The 18,098-nt window shown below is 36.4% G+C and overlaps 1 protein-coding gene across 1 annotated transcript in view; it reads left to right on the top strand.

The window, feature by feature from the left end:
• The window catches only part of LOC129765467 (neurocalcin homolog), a 433,786-nt gene that overhangs the window by 395,722 nt on the left and 19,966 nt on the right, over positions 1–18,098 (top strand). The window contains exons 3-4 of the mRNA XM_055765827.1: positions 7,617–7,735; positions 17,871–18,059. Coding sequence (XP_055621802.1) covers positions 7,617–7,735; positions 17,871–18,059 — 308 coding nt within the window. The remainder of the gene's footprint in view (positions 1–7,616; positions 7,736–17,870; positions 18,060–18,098) is intronic.

Below are 18,098 nucleotides of genomic sequence, written 5' to 3'. Positions count from 1 at the left end.
ATGCTTAACCCATTGCAAGAAATAACTCGAAAGTTTCAATTTTGCGACTTGTTCCTCTTCATTAACTTAAGTGGAACAAATACTTTTTAAATTGTACATTTACTTCAGTTTTGTCAACAAATAACTGTCGCTAGGAGCAGAGTCCTGATAACACGGTACAAAGAAGTGATTCAAACTGCAATACGTGTAATCTTATTAAGTGCATTTAATGTACCTTTAGGTACATTATCTCGATAAAAGAGCTGTTTTTTCTTCATTCAATTTTCTATTCATCCTTCAGTTGTATGAACACGTCCATATTGTTTCTATTAATGATTGTTCTTGTACATCGAGGTAATTGACGAATATATTACTCAACATGAGTGTATTTTTTTGAGAAATAAATGCTTTATGAACATACAAAATGTCAATTTTTTCAAACATTCTTCGATTTTTAATTCAAGTGGTAAAGACTTTAATGAGAATAATTTTCATTAAAGTTAATAATTAGTAATTCAATAACCGATAATTATGTTTCTGATAGAATGATTTATAATTGAATATTTATTAGCATTGTCTATGTTTTTACTTTAGTTTTCACCGTATTCAATCGTTTAGTACTGCATTCATTTTCTAGTTATACAGCCTGACCTTTAAACAATTAGTCGCCCGCAATGATTGAAAGCATGGCCACTAGGGTGGCAGCGAAAATGGTCATGTCAAATTTCAAAAACCTACCATGTACATTTTGTTTATTGGCCCAAAAAAATGATTTTAGCCAAAAAAATTTTTTCGTGATAAACCAGATCTCGACGTTTTATGCATTTTTAAGCCATTTGGCATCGAAAAAAAAATTTGATTTTCTAAATTGGCTCCCCCCTTGGGAGATTTTCGAGGATGAAAAAATCATAACTTTAAGCGCTTTGAGGCAACCCTAAATCATGTTCGATCGAGCTGAAACTTTGCACAGATCATTTTTTTGGACCAATAAACAAAATGTACATGATCAGTTTTTGTAATTCGATGATGAATTTTTCCCCATACATCCATTGTCACACTAATGGCCACCCCTGTCATAGAACAATTCCACGACAAAACCGCCGAAAAATGGCAAATTTAGACGTGGCCCTCTTCGATTTGATTCAAAAACTTGGTACACAAGATGGAAGCTACCCAAAATCACCTTATCGTAAGATCAATTTAAATGACGACTGATTTTTTAAAAGTGCGTATTCAAATTCATAGATCATTCTTTCAAAAAATCGTAACTCAATCTCTAGAAGTTTGATTAAAATATGATGTTTGACAATGTTGTTGGAAATTTAGGAAAAATATGAAAATGAATTTATTATTGATGTGGCTCACCATAGAATCTATGTATGGCGAAAAACGAACTTTTAATTTTTTGCACGGCATTCTACAATGGTCCAGGAAGAGCATTGAGGTGAAAATCAGCATCTAAAGCTCGACAGTTATTCTCTAGACAGAATCTGTCTTCGACAAAGTTGTTACATATGATAAAGCGCACATTTTCATGATGTCAAACATAGGGTGACCAATATGAAATAAAAAAATCTAACTTTCTTACCTTTATAGATAGAGGTAAAAGGTTCATGTAAAAGAATCTTTCTTGAGTTCCATCCATAATTCCATAATTAAATTCGGAATTAAATAGACTGTCATGATGTGTTGTTCTAATTTTTCTAATTTTCTAATTTTGTTTTTTGACAGGTCTCGCGTGATTCGTGCCATGTGTCAAAATTAAAGATGTGTACTGTTCATAGCCATTTGAAAGTTATTGATATTACTTCCCTAAAAATACGCTCTCTTCATTTGTTTGACTTTTTTCTGGGGCAAACATAAAAATTTTTTATTGGTGGCATTTGAAGGGCATTTTTGACTCACATTATAATTTTCAAAACAATGTTATTTTTTGTATTTTAGTAAAATAAATTTGGAATCATTAGTAAGTCTGTCTGTCTGTCTGATTCTTATGGACTAGGAAACTACTGAACCGATCGACGTGAAAAATGGTATGTAGGGGTTTTTTTTCTACATTACTCGAGAATTAATCAATCAAATGAAACGAAATTTGCCATGTGGAGGTTTTAGGGTGCAATAAATGTTTCTATGGTGGTTAGACACTACACCCCTCTCTCTAAGGGGGGCTACCATACAAATGAAACACAAATTTCTACATTACTCGAGAACTAATCAAGCAAATTAAACGAAATTTGGTATTTATAGGTATTAGGGTGCAATAAATGATTTTATGGTGGTTAGGTACTGCTCCTCCCTCTTTTAGGAGGGGCTGCCGTACAAATGAAACACAAATTTCTGCATTACTCGAGAATTAATCAAGCAAATGAAACCAAATTAGACATATGGGGGTTTTAGGGTGCAATAAATGTTTCTATGGTGGTTACACACTCAACTCCCCTCTCGAAGGGGGGTGGGGGGGTGTTCTGCCATACAAATGAAACACAAACTTCTGCAAAACTCGAGAATTAATCAAGCAAATGGAGCCTAATTTGGGATTTTGAGTACGAGAAATGTTTCTATGATGCTATGACACCTCTTCCTCCTCTGGAAAGGAGGGGGGTTCCATAAAAATAATGTACATATTCCAACCAAACATGACAATTGAAAATTTTCGGAAAACTCTGAAGCGAAATGGGAATATTCTAAAAATTTAATTCGCATGTGTTCCACAATTACATATTGACAAGCATTGTTAGTCCATTTAATGTTTGCGGTAACGAAATTGATCTTCGTTCGAAAGTGGAAATAGATTTTAATGTGATAAACGCACTCTTATGTCGTCTTCTATCTATATAAATTAAAATGGATCGCCGAATGTGTTGATAAGAGCAAAACTCGAGGAATGAATTGTCCGATTTAGGGCTGTCTTTATTCTATCATATTTTCAGTATCAAACATTTATTCCATGTAACGGAGAAACATGTTATTTGCAAGTGGATGAAAATTCTTGCACGAGAATTGTGTCTGAAAATAATCTGATATTATAATGTCGAGTTTTGATAGTGTTATATTATAAGGAAAAATAGATTTTGGGCGGGACGAAGTTTGCCGGGTCAGCTAGTATTAAAATAAAAACTACATCTGATCATGGTGTATCGAAATATATTATCCAAAAGCTTTTTCATCAAAAAATTATATATGTACCAGAAAAAAATTGAAATTTTAAAAAATTTTCTTTGAGATTTGGAAATTTAGTAGTCCTCTCATTTGAATTTGAAAGTGTTCCTAATCCTTTCGTAGGTATATGTAATTGGTTTTTAGAACTGTAAATGTGTCGCGCGGCACAAATGAATTTTTGTTATATTCACTTTTTTTATTTTGAGACGCAGTACTGATCGAATTTATATTCAACTAGCTAACCCGGCAAACTTCGTCCCGCCCATTTACTTGATTAATTCTCGAGTAATGCAGAAATTTGTGTTTTATTTGTATGGCAGCCACCCCTAAAAGAGGGGGGAGGGGTATCTAACCACCATAGAAACATTCATTGCACCCTAAAGTTTCCATATGCCTAATTTGGTTTAATTTGCTTGATTAATTCTCGGGTAATGCAAAAATTTGTGTTTCATTTGTACGGCAGCCCCCTCTAAGAGAGGGGGAAGGAGTATCTTAACACCATAGAAACATTTATTGCATCCTAAAACCTCCACATGCCAAATTTGGTTTCATTTGCTTGATTAATTCTCGAGTAATGCAGAAATTTGTGTTTCATTTGTATGGTAGCCCCCCCTTTGAGTGGGGAAGGACTGTCTAACCATCATAGAAACATTTATTGCACCCTAAAACTTTCACATGCCAACTTTGGTTTCGTTTGCTTGGTTAATTTCCGAGTAATGCAGAAATGTGTGTTTCATTTGTATGGCAGCCCCCCCTTAGAGAGGGGGGAGGGGTCTCAAAATATCACGAAAACCTTCCCCGGCCCCAAAAACCCCTACATACCAATTTTCATGTCGATCGGTTCAGTAGTTTCCGAGTCTATAAGAATCAGACAGCAGACAGACATCACTCCATTTATATATATATATATATATATATATATATATATATATATATATATATATATATATATATATATAGATTGTATTCGAATGTGTTCTTTTTATGTGTATTTGTTTCCCTAAATTCTTTGATTATATTATATTAGCGTGTTCGAAAAAGCTCTCCAAACCTTAACATTTTAGAAATTAAAAAATTAAAAGTTTGTAGTTTTGAAATTTTATTCAAAATACACATAATAAACTTGAATGTTTCTATTTATCAAATTAAAGCCATCTAAACGTTCTACAACTTGTACTTTGACACCCAACTTCTATCTTTTTTGATTTCGCTGCAATATCATTTCAAACAATTCCTGGTGAATTTTCAACTAAAATCGTATAAAATCACGTTTTTTACTTCATTGTACTCGTAGAGGCCAATTAACTTTCACTTTAACGTTGACAAATCTCATTTTCGCTTGAAATAAGTCATATTCGAAATATAAAAAAAAATTGAACTGTTGTGTAGAACTGAGCCTAAAATTGTATATAATCTAGTTCGACCTGTATCACAAACAGAGTGCGAAGCATTTGATTTAATGAGGTGCACTGCTGCAACCTTCTTATTACGATCCACTGGTCCCTTTCAGCGGAGGGGTTTTCGGTAAATTGTCTAGAGAATAAGTTTCGCAATATTTCTTCATGGTTTTGCTATCGATCACAATGACATGATTTGTATAGTTACATGTTGAATTTCAGATATCTGTTAATGAGAACTTCTCCTACATGTTATTCTATTGGGTTGCCCGAAAAACAATTGGCGATTTTTTTTTCATTACAAATAAAATACATTTTTTTTGTATATAGAATGAACGCATAAAGGTAGGATGTACACATAGTATATATCATCCGTTGCTTCATGATCAGTGTTTGCCAAATGATCCACTCATTGAAAAAATCGCTTTCGTTCGTTCAAATATGATCTTTCTGGAAACATTTCCCCCAGCGGTATTCTTTTGTTGTTATGTGTTGCAAATCACGATACAAAAGAGTTCTTCTTTGCCTCTAACATATGCATATCGACCTCTCCATGCATCATGAAACAGCAGGATCGTACGGACCACGCAAAGCGAAAGATTCATATTCAGCTAATGTAGCAGATCCTGATTTTTAAGTCTCAGAGAGTGCAAACTATATGATTATTTAGCTCGATATAGGTTAAGGGAGGGTAGTCTGATTATATTTTCCATTTTCAACGCCACTAAACCTTGAAATCTCGCGTAACTTTTGAAAACGTCCTAAGTAACAAATGTAAACAAATCGAGTTAATGGATTCACACTATTAGTTATCAATCATTTAATGCATTGAGAAAACAATCGTTCAAGTATCTATCCTTTTCACCTTTTTATCGCCGATACAAAAAATGACCAATGTACAGATTCGAATTTTAGGCACTCGACTGTTACTTCGGACACCACTTTCCTCTGACGCTCGATACATCCGAAGTTACAAAGCAACCAATACAACACGAAATCGCACTTCGGTCATTTTGAGTTTTTGTTATTTTCGGGTGTTGATATCGTTTTTAGTTCAATTCAACGAGTTATAACAATAATGATCTGCTTTTAGCACGAAGTGCAAGTATTTGGATCGTTGTTTAGTAGTTATTTCCAGTTTCTCATCGTGCAACGTTATTTGTCCAATGTACAAAGCGGGCAGTCAAAACGTCCAATGTAACATTTTTCGCTCGAAGGCTTGAATTTCTAACTAAAATCACATGACAACAGTTACAAGGTTTTTCAGAGTTATTATTGACTGCTAGTGGTAAAAGTAGTGATAAAGATCGATTCCTTTTGAAACAATTCGCGGAACAATATTCCGATCTTTAACTCCGTTTTTCTCGAGTTGATGTGAATGTTACATAGGATCTTTTCAAAAGATACGCGAGAAACATGTATATTCATATAGACCGCATCATTTTACTAGCAACACCGCTCCAGTGAGAAGGAAGGAAGGAAGGTCTTGTATTATAGAGACTTTAAACTTTTGCAGTTCATTCGTCTCTAGCCTTCAGAAAGGCCCTTTGAAAACTCTACTCTACTCTATTACTCTACTCCAGCGCTACCACCTCCGCCCTCTTGCCTTGAGAAAGGCACTCGATCCCTCGCCGTCCAGCTTGTCCAGCAACGATGTTGTGCAGTCGGTGTCCACACAAAGAATGTGCCAGTGAGAACGGTAACGGTATTGAATTAAAGAGACTTTAAACTCTGAGAGTACATTCGTCTCTCCAGTGAGAAGCAAAAACTCTCGCGTTTTATCTCTTTTCCCATTCGCTGCTCTCCGCAAATGGTGACTAAATGATGTCGTAATTTTTCTTGTATCATTTATTGCTTTGCACTTTTCTGTGCAGTGGGTTTCGCTATAGTAAAATGGGACGATATATGTGGTTCAAACTTGTATGCAGGCTTCGAAAATGGTATGCGATGTTTGATACAGATCGGATATGCAATCAACAGTCTTCATTCCTCTCTTAGTTTAATCACTAAATATTACACAAGTGATTACTGACATTCATACAAGTATCTGAATGATCCTCTCATATTTGGTTATATGTTCGTGAGAGTTTACTTGCATGACACATTGTGTATCATTCGATTTTGATCGAAATCCAAACACTGTTCATGATAGAACAGATCTTTATTATTCATAAAAAAAAATCAGTCTTGAAACTATGTCGGCATACCTGCTACTCTTAATAGTCTTAATAATTTGCCATGTTTTCTCGGAGGTTCTTACAAGAGAGATTCCTTTTCCTCATTTCTTTAGATGTCGGAATTCTCAACGACAGGTTTGCCATGAACAGAAGGTTTCTGGAAATTTTTCCAATATGCTGATTAAATTCTGCTGTTTCCTCTCAACTTTCTGCCCCTCGTTAAGCTTGAGTTTTGCTTGTCTTAGTAAATTTGTTATTCATCTCAAAATAATTTAACTTAGAAATAATTATTATAGATGTAATTAAATACATCGACAGGTTAACAAGAAAATTTATTATTTCTGTTGACAAATGAAATATTAAAAATCATTAAAATAAAATCACTCGTTCCTGAAATGGCACAGATATTGCGCTGGAAATTGCATACTGCTTAAATCAGCATATTTAAATAAATATAAAATAAAATACCCTTGAATATTTTGATTGTTTCGACATCATTGCCGTAAAACATTGCTTGAAGTCAACATCGCAAAAAAAAAATTATTCGATATTGAGCTAAAATAATTTGGATTGTCATTATTTTGGACAGTGATGACCACGCACTAGTGTAATGAGAATCTTTCACAGCGCCAGAAACAGCTGACCAAAATAATAAATGTTCCAATGACGTGTTAACCAAAATGAATATTGATTGACAGCCACCCCTTCCCCATCAGGGTTCCCCATAAACCAATTCATTTTCCCTGGGCAGTAACGTGAAGTGATGCGGATCGCGGTCGAAAGAGGCCTTCATTTGAATGCCAACATCGGATGCTTTTATCTCCCAAATGATTTCATTCCATATTCAATTCATTCTAGCTATTTTCATTTTCTTTTCTTCTTCTCTACTTTTCATCCAATTCAGACGCAGAGATACAGGAATGGTACAAAGGTTTTCTGAAAGACTGCCCCAGCGGCCACTTATCGGTGGAGGAATTCAAGAAGATATATGGAAATTTCTTCCCCTATGGAGATGCGAGTAAGGTAAGTAATCAAGCGAATCCTTTTTTCACGAACAACCAACCTCGTCAGCATCCATTTTCCCACGGTACCCTTTCTTTACAATTTAGACGTTTAATCGTTGAAAATTTATCCCATCGTTTGGGAACAAAAAAAAAGAAACATTCTTCGTCCGCTACTGACGCACACAAGCGGTTAATTCCCAGCCACTGAGTGCGGAGAATCGCTTTAAATCACGCCCAAATGGTGAGCGCCGTAAAATCGTCGATGCCCAAGCGTTTCAGCGCTTATTCTTCTACATACTACGCGGGTTTCTTGTTTCGAGTACAAAACCAGCCGAAGAGGTGATGCTAGCGGGTAGAAATTTTCCGAAGGATACAGCAGCATCCACCAAGAAACGCAATTCTAAAGCCTGATTTGCTGGAATCCGGCGAAAGTAAGAAGTCTGCGTACTTAATTTCTGTTTTGTCTTTCCACTTCCTCTGGGGAACGCAGGGAGCCGCAGGGCTTAATGCAAGACGGGAGGGGGAGATCATGTTACCGTTTTGGATATATTAAAGGCAAAATTGAACGAATGGAATCGTACCTTGGGGAAGATTTTTAATCTAATGCCGTTATAGCTCACCAGCAATTGCTCGCCGGATTGGATGTGACATTCGATTACGAGCGCAGTTACTTTTCATGGCGGGGTGTGGTTCGTAATTTGTGAACTGTCTGTAGACTGCCGATAGGCTTGTTCTTCGTTGAAATGGAAAGCTATTGCTTTCACATTGTGAATCTGAAATGGTACAGCAATTGCGGAAAACGAATCGAAACAAATGTCACTGGTCATATTATTGAATCACAATTATTATAGAGATACCACAAATGTTCATGGGCTGATAAGAAATAATAATGATCGAAATTAATTTTAGATTTCCACTAAATACCGTTCTGAATCATATTTCGGACGCTTAAGGCATATTATGCAGAAAACAGGTCTAAACTTTATACATGGGTATTATTTGGTAGATATTTTTAATAAACTAATTCAATATGCTTTTAAGCTTTCTACTTTGGTACCTATTTGATTGTAAACATAAAAAAATCATCGAATAAAATGCTTTTCAAATGAAGCGAATAAAAATCAAATTTCGGACACTATATCAAATTTCAGACACTTTATTTCGTAATTTTTTGTACAAAAATTACGAAAATTACATTACACTTAATTATGTTTTATAGTCAACAATTACCTAGCAATCAGTAAACTGTTAACGATAATGAAAACTGATGAAACACGGGAGAAATTTAAATGTTTATGAACGGGTAAATTCTACGTGCTCACGCTAAGCAAACGTCAAACACAAACGATAGTGAGTAGTGTTGATAGATTTTTGCCGATTATGTTATAATTAAAATGTAGTTCTCATATGAAATGATAGTGAAACCAAGGGATTACTATAAAGAAGCAATTGTGATATTAATTTTATAGTTATATCATCTGTACATTAAGCATTTCAAGATATTAGAAGTATGATTCAGAACGGTATAGTATGACTGTAATTGAGGGCTGATACCCAATGGTACAGTCTATCTTCAGTTTCGATCACTGAAACAGTTATTCTTATCAATCTATTAAAATAACTGAAAATATCTGAACGATCGGGACTTATTTTAGATTGAGTATTGAAATATGAGACTGATTCCGTAGCTACCATTGCCTTGGTTTTCTTAAATCGTTTATTTTTACAGGTTCTGTTACATAAGTTTAAAGGAGCCAAACTCCTCACTGTATTTTTACAGGTGTATATAAACATTTTTTCTTAATTCTAATGTTAATGATGTCACCCTTCTAAACTCGCGGTCTACTCGAGTTTAGAAGGGTGACACATTTTCTTCAGGAAAAGGAAGGGATATAAGGATATGTTGACAATGTTCACACTCACATTCACACTCACGTTCATCACACTCAATTCTTAAGCCTATCTTATATCTAATATGTATTTACATTTCACCTTATTCTATTGTTATTGAGAAGCGATTTGATTTCTCGCGAAGGAAAAGGAGAATATAAGGATATAAGGACAATCAGACACGAAGATCGATAACTTTTAGGAAGACATATATTTGGGACATTTAATCAAGGCCTAACCTAGCCAACACATCTCTCATTGGCACATTGGGCAGCCTTCCTCTAGCCCGAAGAGAGTTTTCTAAATTCGATCTGGCAACAAGATACACCTCGCACGACCAACCAACGTGTTCGATGGAATTGAGCAATGTGAAGGGACCCAGATAAAGGTAATGACAACAGCCAGAGTTAAAGCACTCAAAACTTCTCATATTCTCTTAAGGAAGTACGGCAAGTGCTTTTCCGGCCTCACTGAACCGATAGCTTCGACAGAGCTAAGAATATCCGTTACAATGTAATAGTGTTCAACAGGTCGTGAGGCGACACTGTCCAGCGCTGCCAATTCAGCAATATACACTGAGCAAGAAAACTGAAGACTGTGTGAGGAGCTGAAAATTTCGTTGAACACTCCAAATCTTGTGGACTCATTCATAGAGGACTCATCAGTAAAGTACATATTATCACAATTGATACACCCATAATTTGTATTGAAGATCGTAGGAACGATCCCCGATCGATGATAATCTGGAATTCCATGGATATTTTTCTACATGAACAGATCAAAATGTACAGAGGAATTGATGTAGCCAGGAAAACAAACATGGTTGGGAATATACGAAGAAGGATCAACCTTAATGGAGATGAATTCATGATATGAAGTCATGAATCCAGAATGAAAATTTAGCCCGATCAGCTGCTCAAAATTTCCGTGATCGTGATCGGTTTACCCAAAAGTTAATACTTTGGTTTTGCTGGTTCGCTGGACCATCTCTGTTTTCTCCGTGGAGAATTCGATTCGAGCCCAATGGCCCAGGTTGAAAAATTGTTCAAAGTATCTTGTAAGGGTTTTTGCAGGTAGGATTCGTTTGATCCTACGACAGACACCACTCCATCATCAGCAAGTTGTCTTAGGCTGCAATTTTGTGTAAGGCAAATGTCAATGTCGCCTGCATGGAAGTTGTACAAAAGGTGGCTTAAACATGAGCACTGGGGGAGCTCCATGTAGGAGACCCGGCTTACTGCCGAATCTTCGTGAGAAAAATTCAAAAGTTTCTCACAAAGCAAGTTATATAACATATTATTGAATAGAGGCGGCAGACCTCGAGAATGGAGTTTGTCTGACTGGACCTCTATTGAAACAGAATCAAAGGTCCCCTTTATGTCCAAGAATACTGAAGACATTTTTTTGTTTTCGGCGTAGGCCATTTGAATTTCTGAAGAAAGCAACACAAGACAATCATTCGTCCCCTTGCCCCTGCGGAACCCATATTTTGTATCTGAGAGTAGGCCATTTGTTTCAACCTATCGATCAAGGCGAAACAAAATAGTTTTCTCCAACAATTTCCGAATACAAGACAGCATTGCTATTGGGCGGTACGAATTGAAGTCGCGGATTTTTGAATAGCTATAACTCGTACTTGTCTCCAATTATCCGGAACAATATTATGTTCCTGAAACCGATTGAATAAATTCAACAAGCGATGTTTCGCCACATCAGGGAGGTTTTTCAACAAGTTGAACTTAATTCTATCCGTCCCTGGAGCCGAATTGTTACAAGAAAGAAGAGCAAGAAAGAATTCTACCATCGAAAACTCGGAATCAAGATCGCACCTATCTTGTGGTATATCTCGAACAATTTTTCACACGGGAGCGGAATCGGGACAAACCTTCCGTGCAATATTAAAAATCCATCGATGTGAATATTCTTCGCTTTTATTCGTTGAAGAGCGATTTCTCATGTTTCGAGCCACTTTTTTCATTTTTCCATAATTTTTTCATTGACGTTTCTCGTGACAAACCTCCCACGAAATTTCGCCACGTTTTGATCAAGTTTTTAAATTGATTTTCAAGATCCAAATATTATGATTGAAAATTTTCAATGGTTCCACGTTTCCGAAAAGCTTTGAATGCGTTCGATTTATCCTGATAAAGCTTGGAACATTGGCTATCCAACCATGGATTGGGAGGCCTTCGACGAATAGTGGAACTTGGGATGGGTTTCGTTCGAGCGCGAACCGCGTTGTCATAGATCAAACGAGAAAGGAAGTTATATTTCTCCAATGGACGTAAACCATCTCTGGAATTGATGGCTAGAGCAATCGCGTTCTCATATTTTTTCCAGTCAATGTGTCTTGTGAGGTCATATGCCATGTTTATAGATTCAGAAGAATTCGACCCAATGGTGATGGAAATTTTGATTGGCAAGTGATCACTACCGTTGGGGTTCTGGATTACATTCCACTTGCAATCTAACGATAGTAAATTCGAGAAAACCATTGCCTTGTGGTTATCTTCACACATATCATGTCGGTTGTTTCAAATTAGAATCCCTACAGACCGGATGACTTTTCTGCTAAACAAAATCATCTGGCTCACTGGTACACGCATATTCTATAATTTACCACTGAGAACTAAGCTGATCAAATGAGACCGTTTTGAACGGGATTTCGATGTTTTTTCGACCATTGCGGATTGTACCGTCTTTTATCAGTTTGTACCGTATTTCGAGTATAAAAAATATTTGTAATAATACCCTGTTGTATTACACGTCAATTGGAAACCCATGCTTTAAATTGCTTCTGTCCAGATATTAGTTAGTGTGGCCTTTCCAAGGTTTTTTTTGTCTTGTTGAAAGAATTGATGAATCAGACATTAAAGTTGTTGTTAATTTGGATGATTTTATTACAATTTGCCCACATAAAAGAAGTATTTAGGTGCAATGTGTTCTTAATAAATATAGAGGATCGTATCCAAGAAAAGGCCGCGTTGTTGGCGCAGGACTACGGAAACATTTTATTCAATTCGCTTGTTTATCGCTTTGGCTGGAGATGGGGTAGAAAGGCCGGTGCCATGCAGTCCTGAGATTCATTTTTCAATCACTATAAAAGTTTGGGCCTTCAGGGCATCGTTATAACAACATTTTATGAAAACATCAGTGATTGCGAAACAAAGAGACTTCAGTCGACATTGTGACATTCTCCGCTTGGAACCGGTCCCGATTCATAAAGCAATTCGAATGAAGTTAAAACAACTGTGTGATTGCTACAGGAAGCACAATTCTTACAGCATGATTGAAAGATATAGGAGTAGAAAAACATCTGAAAATGTGGAACGAGTAAAGGCGCGTCCACATTATACCGAATAATGCCGATCGGCCTGTACCAGGCGGTATATTTGGATCGTTATGTAATGTGGACGCCACATCGGGTGCACGAAGCCGTCACAAACACACAAAATACAATGCCGTCAACGCGAATTTTCATCGTGATGTGATCCGGATCGACTCGTTTCGGGTTGGGTTCGGCATGGTTAGAATCGGTTTTCGGCACGTTGGCAACCCAGGACGGCACATCCACACTTATTCGGCTTTACCGGGCGGCCAAGGCCGATTGTCGTAATGTTGACGCATCTCAGGAGTTCGAATTGAGCAGTCATTTGAACGGTCTGTGTGCAATTTTTGTTGCTACGCTTTGAGTTCCATCTCTACAAAATCGTATTAACTGAAGAATAAAATGGACGTGATCATGTCAGTCGCAAATAGCTATGTAAAGAAATACTTCAGACAACCTCTTTACACGCGTTTTCATAAATGATGCTTCCACATAAGGGGGATTTTAAACAAACAAAACTTCTTGTATTGGGTGGTTTCCATTCCAAGGGAATCCAACGTACAGTAAAACCTGTTTTGGTGCGGTTTTTCCTCACAACTCTTCCATGTGCAAACGATGCGAACGATGAACATGTGTTGTGTGCACACGTGTGTGTGTGTGAGATGCTCGTGCATTAAGGCTGATTTAGACGATGCCAGTCAGCGCTCTAGTTGAAGTATCCAGTGAACAGAGAACAAACACTCTGTTCGAGTTACTTGTACCAGTATCGAACAAGTAATTGGCCTTTTGTATGTTGCCTATTTTGTTGCCTATTTGTATCGACGACAAAAAGATGAAGAAGATAGATACGTGAACGATTGTTTTTGTAATACATTCAATGATTGAAAACTAATAGCGTGCATCCATTAACTCGATTTGTTTACATTTGTTACATAGGACGTTTTCAAAAGTTACGCGAGAATTCATTGGATGATTTTAGCAGCCATATTTACGTGAAACAGTTCTTCATAACTAATTGTTCTACGTGCCATTTTACGAAGATTAAAATTTTAACATCAGAAGTACAACCCCGACAGCACCAAATGTCACTTTGAGGCAGGTACACGAGAAAGTCTCGCGAGCATCAACACATGTGCATCGCTCATGTTGAGGTGCAACAAGGTATTCTTGAGCGCATCTCAATATTTTACGAAGGAGAAGAGAAGGAACCGGACCCAGGCTCGTGTGCTAGAGCCCGGTCTCATCGCTTGCAAATGAAGGAGTTATGCTGAGGAGAAAATCAATACTCGTCTCTCGAAATTTAGACGCGCGCGCACAGGAAGTCTGAACACATCTCAATATTTTACGAAAGAAAAGAGTAAGAACCAATCCCGAGCCCGTGTGCTAAAGCCCGGTCTCATCGCTTGCACATGGAAGGGTTGTGGGGAAGAGAAAATCGATACTCGTTTCTCGAAAATAAAACGCGCGCACAGAAAGTCTGCTATTTAAGGACAAGACAACCCGTTTATTGTTTGCTGTAGTCTTTTTAACGAAGTGTTTGTAGATTTTGACTTCAACATATCCAAAAACATTTTTAAAAATACGATTAGTTAATCTGTCTGTGCGACTAATTTCGAAGACAAGTAATAAATAAATTGTTGTATGCCTAAACTACAGAAATATGACGGAAAAAAGATTTTTTTTTCAAATTTCTCTACTAGCATACTCCCTTAAGCATTTCAAGTTATTATTACAGAGTGTCCGAAATATGATTTAGAACGATATGCCAATCATCAGACAAATTAATAATTTCAGGCTTGAGTTTTATTTTTACAAAAAAACATTTACTGTAAAAACGCAGAAAAAAGTTTCAGAAATCGGCCCAGCAACGACACGACGAACGCAATTTTAAAATCAAAAGATTTGATTGAACATCGTGGTGGCAGATCGAAAATTTTATTGAATGATTGTATGCAATCTAAATGTTGAAAGACAATGTATGAGCATCTTGGGTGGTGATCAGGGTTGCCATAATAAAAGCTGTGTATTAACTCTTTGGGGTCGTTTGTCTGCTTTCAGCCACAACAGCAAAGAAGTATACTAATATTATCATTCATGCAACAATGTATCAGTTTACACTTTTTCTGAACGAATTTCAATGTCTTGTGAATTTATTCACGAACCAAAACGATACTATCTATCTTCTATCTTCTATATATATAAATGGATTTCTGTGTGTCTGATTCTTATGGACTCGGAAACTACTGAACCCCTCAACATGAAAATTGGTATGTAGGGAATTTTGGGGCCGGGGAAGGTTTTCGTGATAGTTTGAGACCCCTCCCCCTCTCTAAGGGGGGAGGGGGGTTGTCTGCCATACAAATGAAACACAAATTTCTGTTTTTTTCGAGAATTATTCAAGCAAATGAAACCAAATTAGGCATATTGTAGTTTTAGGATGCAATAAATGATTCTATGGTGGTTAGACTCTCCACCCCTCTCTAAAAGGAAGGGGGGGGGTGCTTTATTCGAGAATTATTCAAGCAAATGAAACCAAATTAGGCATATTGTAGTTTTAGGGTTCAATAAATGTTTCTATGGTGGTTAGACTCTCCACCCCCCTCTCTAAGGGGGGGGCTGCCATACAGATAAAACACAAATTTCTGCATTATTCGAAATTTTTTCAAGCAAGTGAAACCAAATTACCGGGCGGCCAAGGCCCGGTAATTTGGTTTCACTTGCATATTGACATATTGAGATTTTAGAGTGCAATAAATGTTTCTATGGTGGTTAGACTCTCCACCCCCCTCCAAAAGAGGGGGCTGCCATACAAATGAAACACAAATTTCTGAATTACTCGAGAATTAATCAAGCAAATGAAACCAAATATGCCATGTGGAGGTTTCAGGGTGCAATAAATGTTTTTACGGTGGTTAGATACAACTCCCCCCTCTCTTAGGGTGGGCTGCCATACAAATGAAACACAAATTTCTGCATTATTCGAGAATTAATCATGCAAATGAAACCAAATTTGGAATCTGAAGGTTTTAGGGTGCAATAAATGTTTCTATGCCATACAAATAAAACACAAATTTCAAATTTCTTTCTGGAAAAAGGGAAAATTCGGAATGTATTCCCATTTGTTCTACAATTACGTAGTGACAAGGGCTGTTAGTCCATTTGATGTTTGCGCTAGCGAAATTGATCTTTGTTCGAAACTGGAAATGGATTTTAATGTGATGAAACGCACTCCTATATCTTCTTCTATCTATACAAAAAAAAAAGGATCGCCGGATGTGTTGATAAGATCAGAACTCGAGGAAGGAATTTAACCATTTAGGGCTGTCTTCATTCTATCATATTTTCTGTATAAAACATTTATTTCATGTAACGGAGAAACATGTTATTTGCAAGTGGTTGAAAAATCTTGAAGGAGAATTGTGTCTGAAAATAATCTGATATTATAATGATGAGTTTTGTTAGAAATATTAGGAATTTTATAGTAAAAGGTAAAATCAACGGGGACGATTAGAAGATGAGTCAATGAACAGTACTGCGATTGGACCCATGTATTGATAACAAAACACAAATTTTGGGCGGGACGAAGTTTTCCGGGTCAGCTAGTTATATACAATAGAGAACGTATAAAGTATAAACATAAGTTGTCATCCATGCTTGAGGAAAGGATTGATGGAAAACTCCATGTATTGCGGCACTGTGTAGATGTAAAGAGCATTGTTCTGTATGTTCAAACAGTAAAATAAAGACGAAAGACGAAAGACGCTAAACTATTTATTTTTGTGATACATGTGAAAGATATCACACGAAGCAGAATTATGGCAAATATTTTTTAAACATAAATATAAAAACATAGTAAATACTTATCAGAAGTTTACAAAAAATAAAGGAACATTGTTCATCTTCCATAATCTCGTGTAAACATAATTGCGATCAGTACGACACACATATCGAAATTTAATATGACTGCAAATGGTTGAATTTATAAGTTCAATCTTGAAGCATAATCTTAGCTTTAGTATCATTGATTGTCATAGTTATTATGAACTTTACGATGTTGATGGTATCCACGTAAAAAATCGTATTCACTGTGTTTTAGTAGGATTAAGATAAACAGTGTTATTTATTTATTGCAAAGTTAGCCGATGACGCAGATTTTTGCATCTTTTCGCCTTAGATCGAACATTAGAAAGCAGTACTGCACGCTATATATGAATGATAAAATGACTCTCATTCAGACTGATTCGAATGTTATATGAATAAAATTGGTGAGTTGTGAAAAAAATTATTGAGATCATGCCATAACTGATATAGGATCGTTATTTTGAAAAATCTGTAAATCTGCATGAAAGTCAAAAAAATCAGTAATCTGTATCTACAGATTCTTGGTTTCAAAAAGTTTGAAAAATCTGTATAAATACAGATTATTCTGTAGATATGGTAACCCTGATGGTGATTCGAGTGATTCAGGGCTTGTAATTGTTAATTTATATTTATGGCAAATGTGGTATCAGGAGTAAGTAAATATAATATTTTGTAGAAATTGAATGAGTAATTTTTTTTGCTAATAAAACAGATTTTTGGTACAGATTTCTGGAATAAAAAGTTCATATGAAAAAGATTTTCACCCCTTCCGGTACAGATGAAAATGTGGTAACAATGATTCCAATCTGGTTGGTTTGAAGCGATCCAGTTATGGATCCAATTTTTCATGAGACCGAAACTGCTCTTCAGAGTGGGCTGATTCAATGCAACAGAACAAAAAATAAACTTAGGGAATCACACTTGGATCAAATGGATTGTACTACACGATGAAGCTGAAGTACTCGTCTGTATAATACATGTATTGTCATTTTTTACACACATTATCACATTGAATAATTTGAAACCTAACTTCGAAGATGACCAACTTCTTACCTTTTTTATTTTCCGTCCGCAGTTTGCAGAACACGTATTCCGGACCTTCGACGCTAATGGCGACGGCACGATAGACTTTCGGGAATTCCTGTGCGCCCTAAGTGTCACCTCGCGTGGTAAGCTGGAGCAGAAACTCAAATGGGCCTTCTCGATGTACGACCTGGATGGTAACGGATACATTTCCCGACAGGAAATGCTTGAGATCGTCACCGTGAGTTGCATTCAATTATTTATTCGATTTCATTTAGGG

Source organism: Toxorhynchites rutilus, chromosome 2 (genome assembly GCF_029784135.1).
Source record: "Toxorhynchites rutilus septentrionalis strain SRP chromosome 2, ASM2978413v1, whole genome shotgun sequence".
NCBI lineage: Eukaryota > Metazoa > Arthropoda > Insecta > Diptera > Culicidae > Toxorhynchites > Toxorhynchites rutilus.
This window is presented reverse-complemented; position numbering and strand designations above follow the sequence as displayed.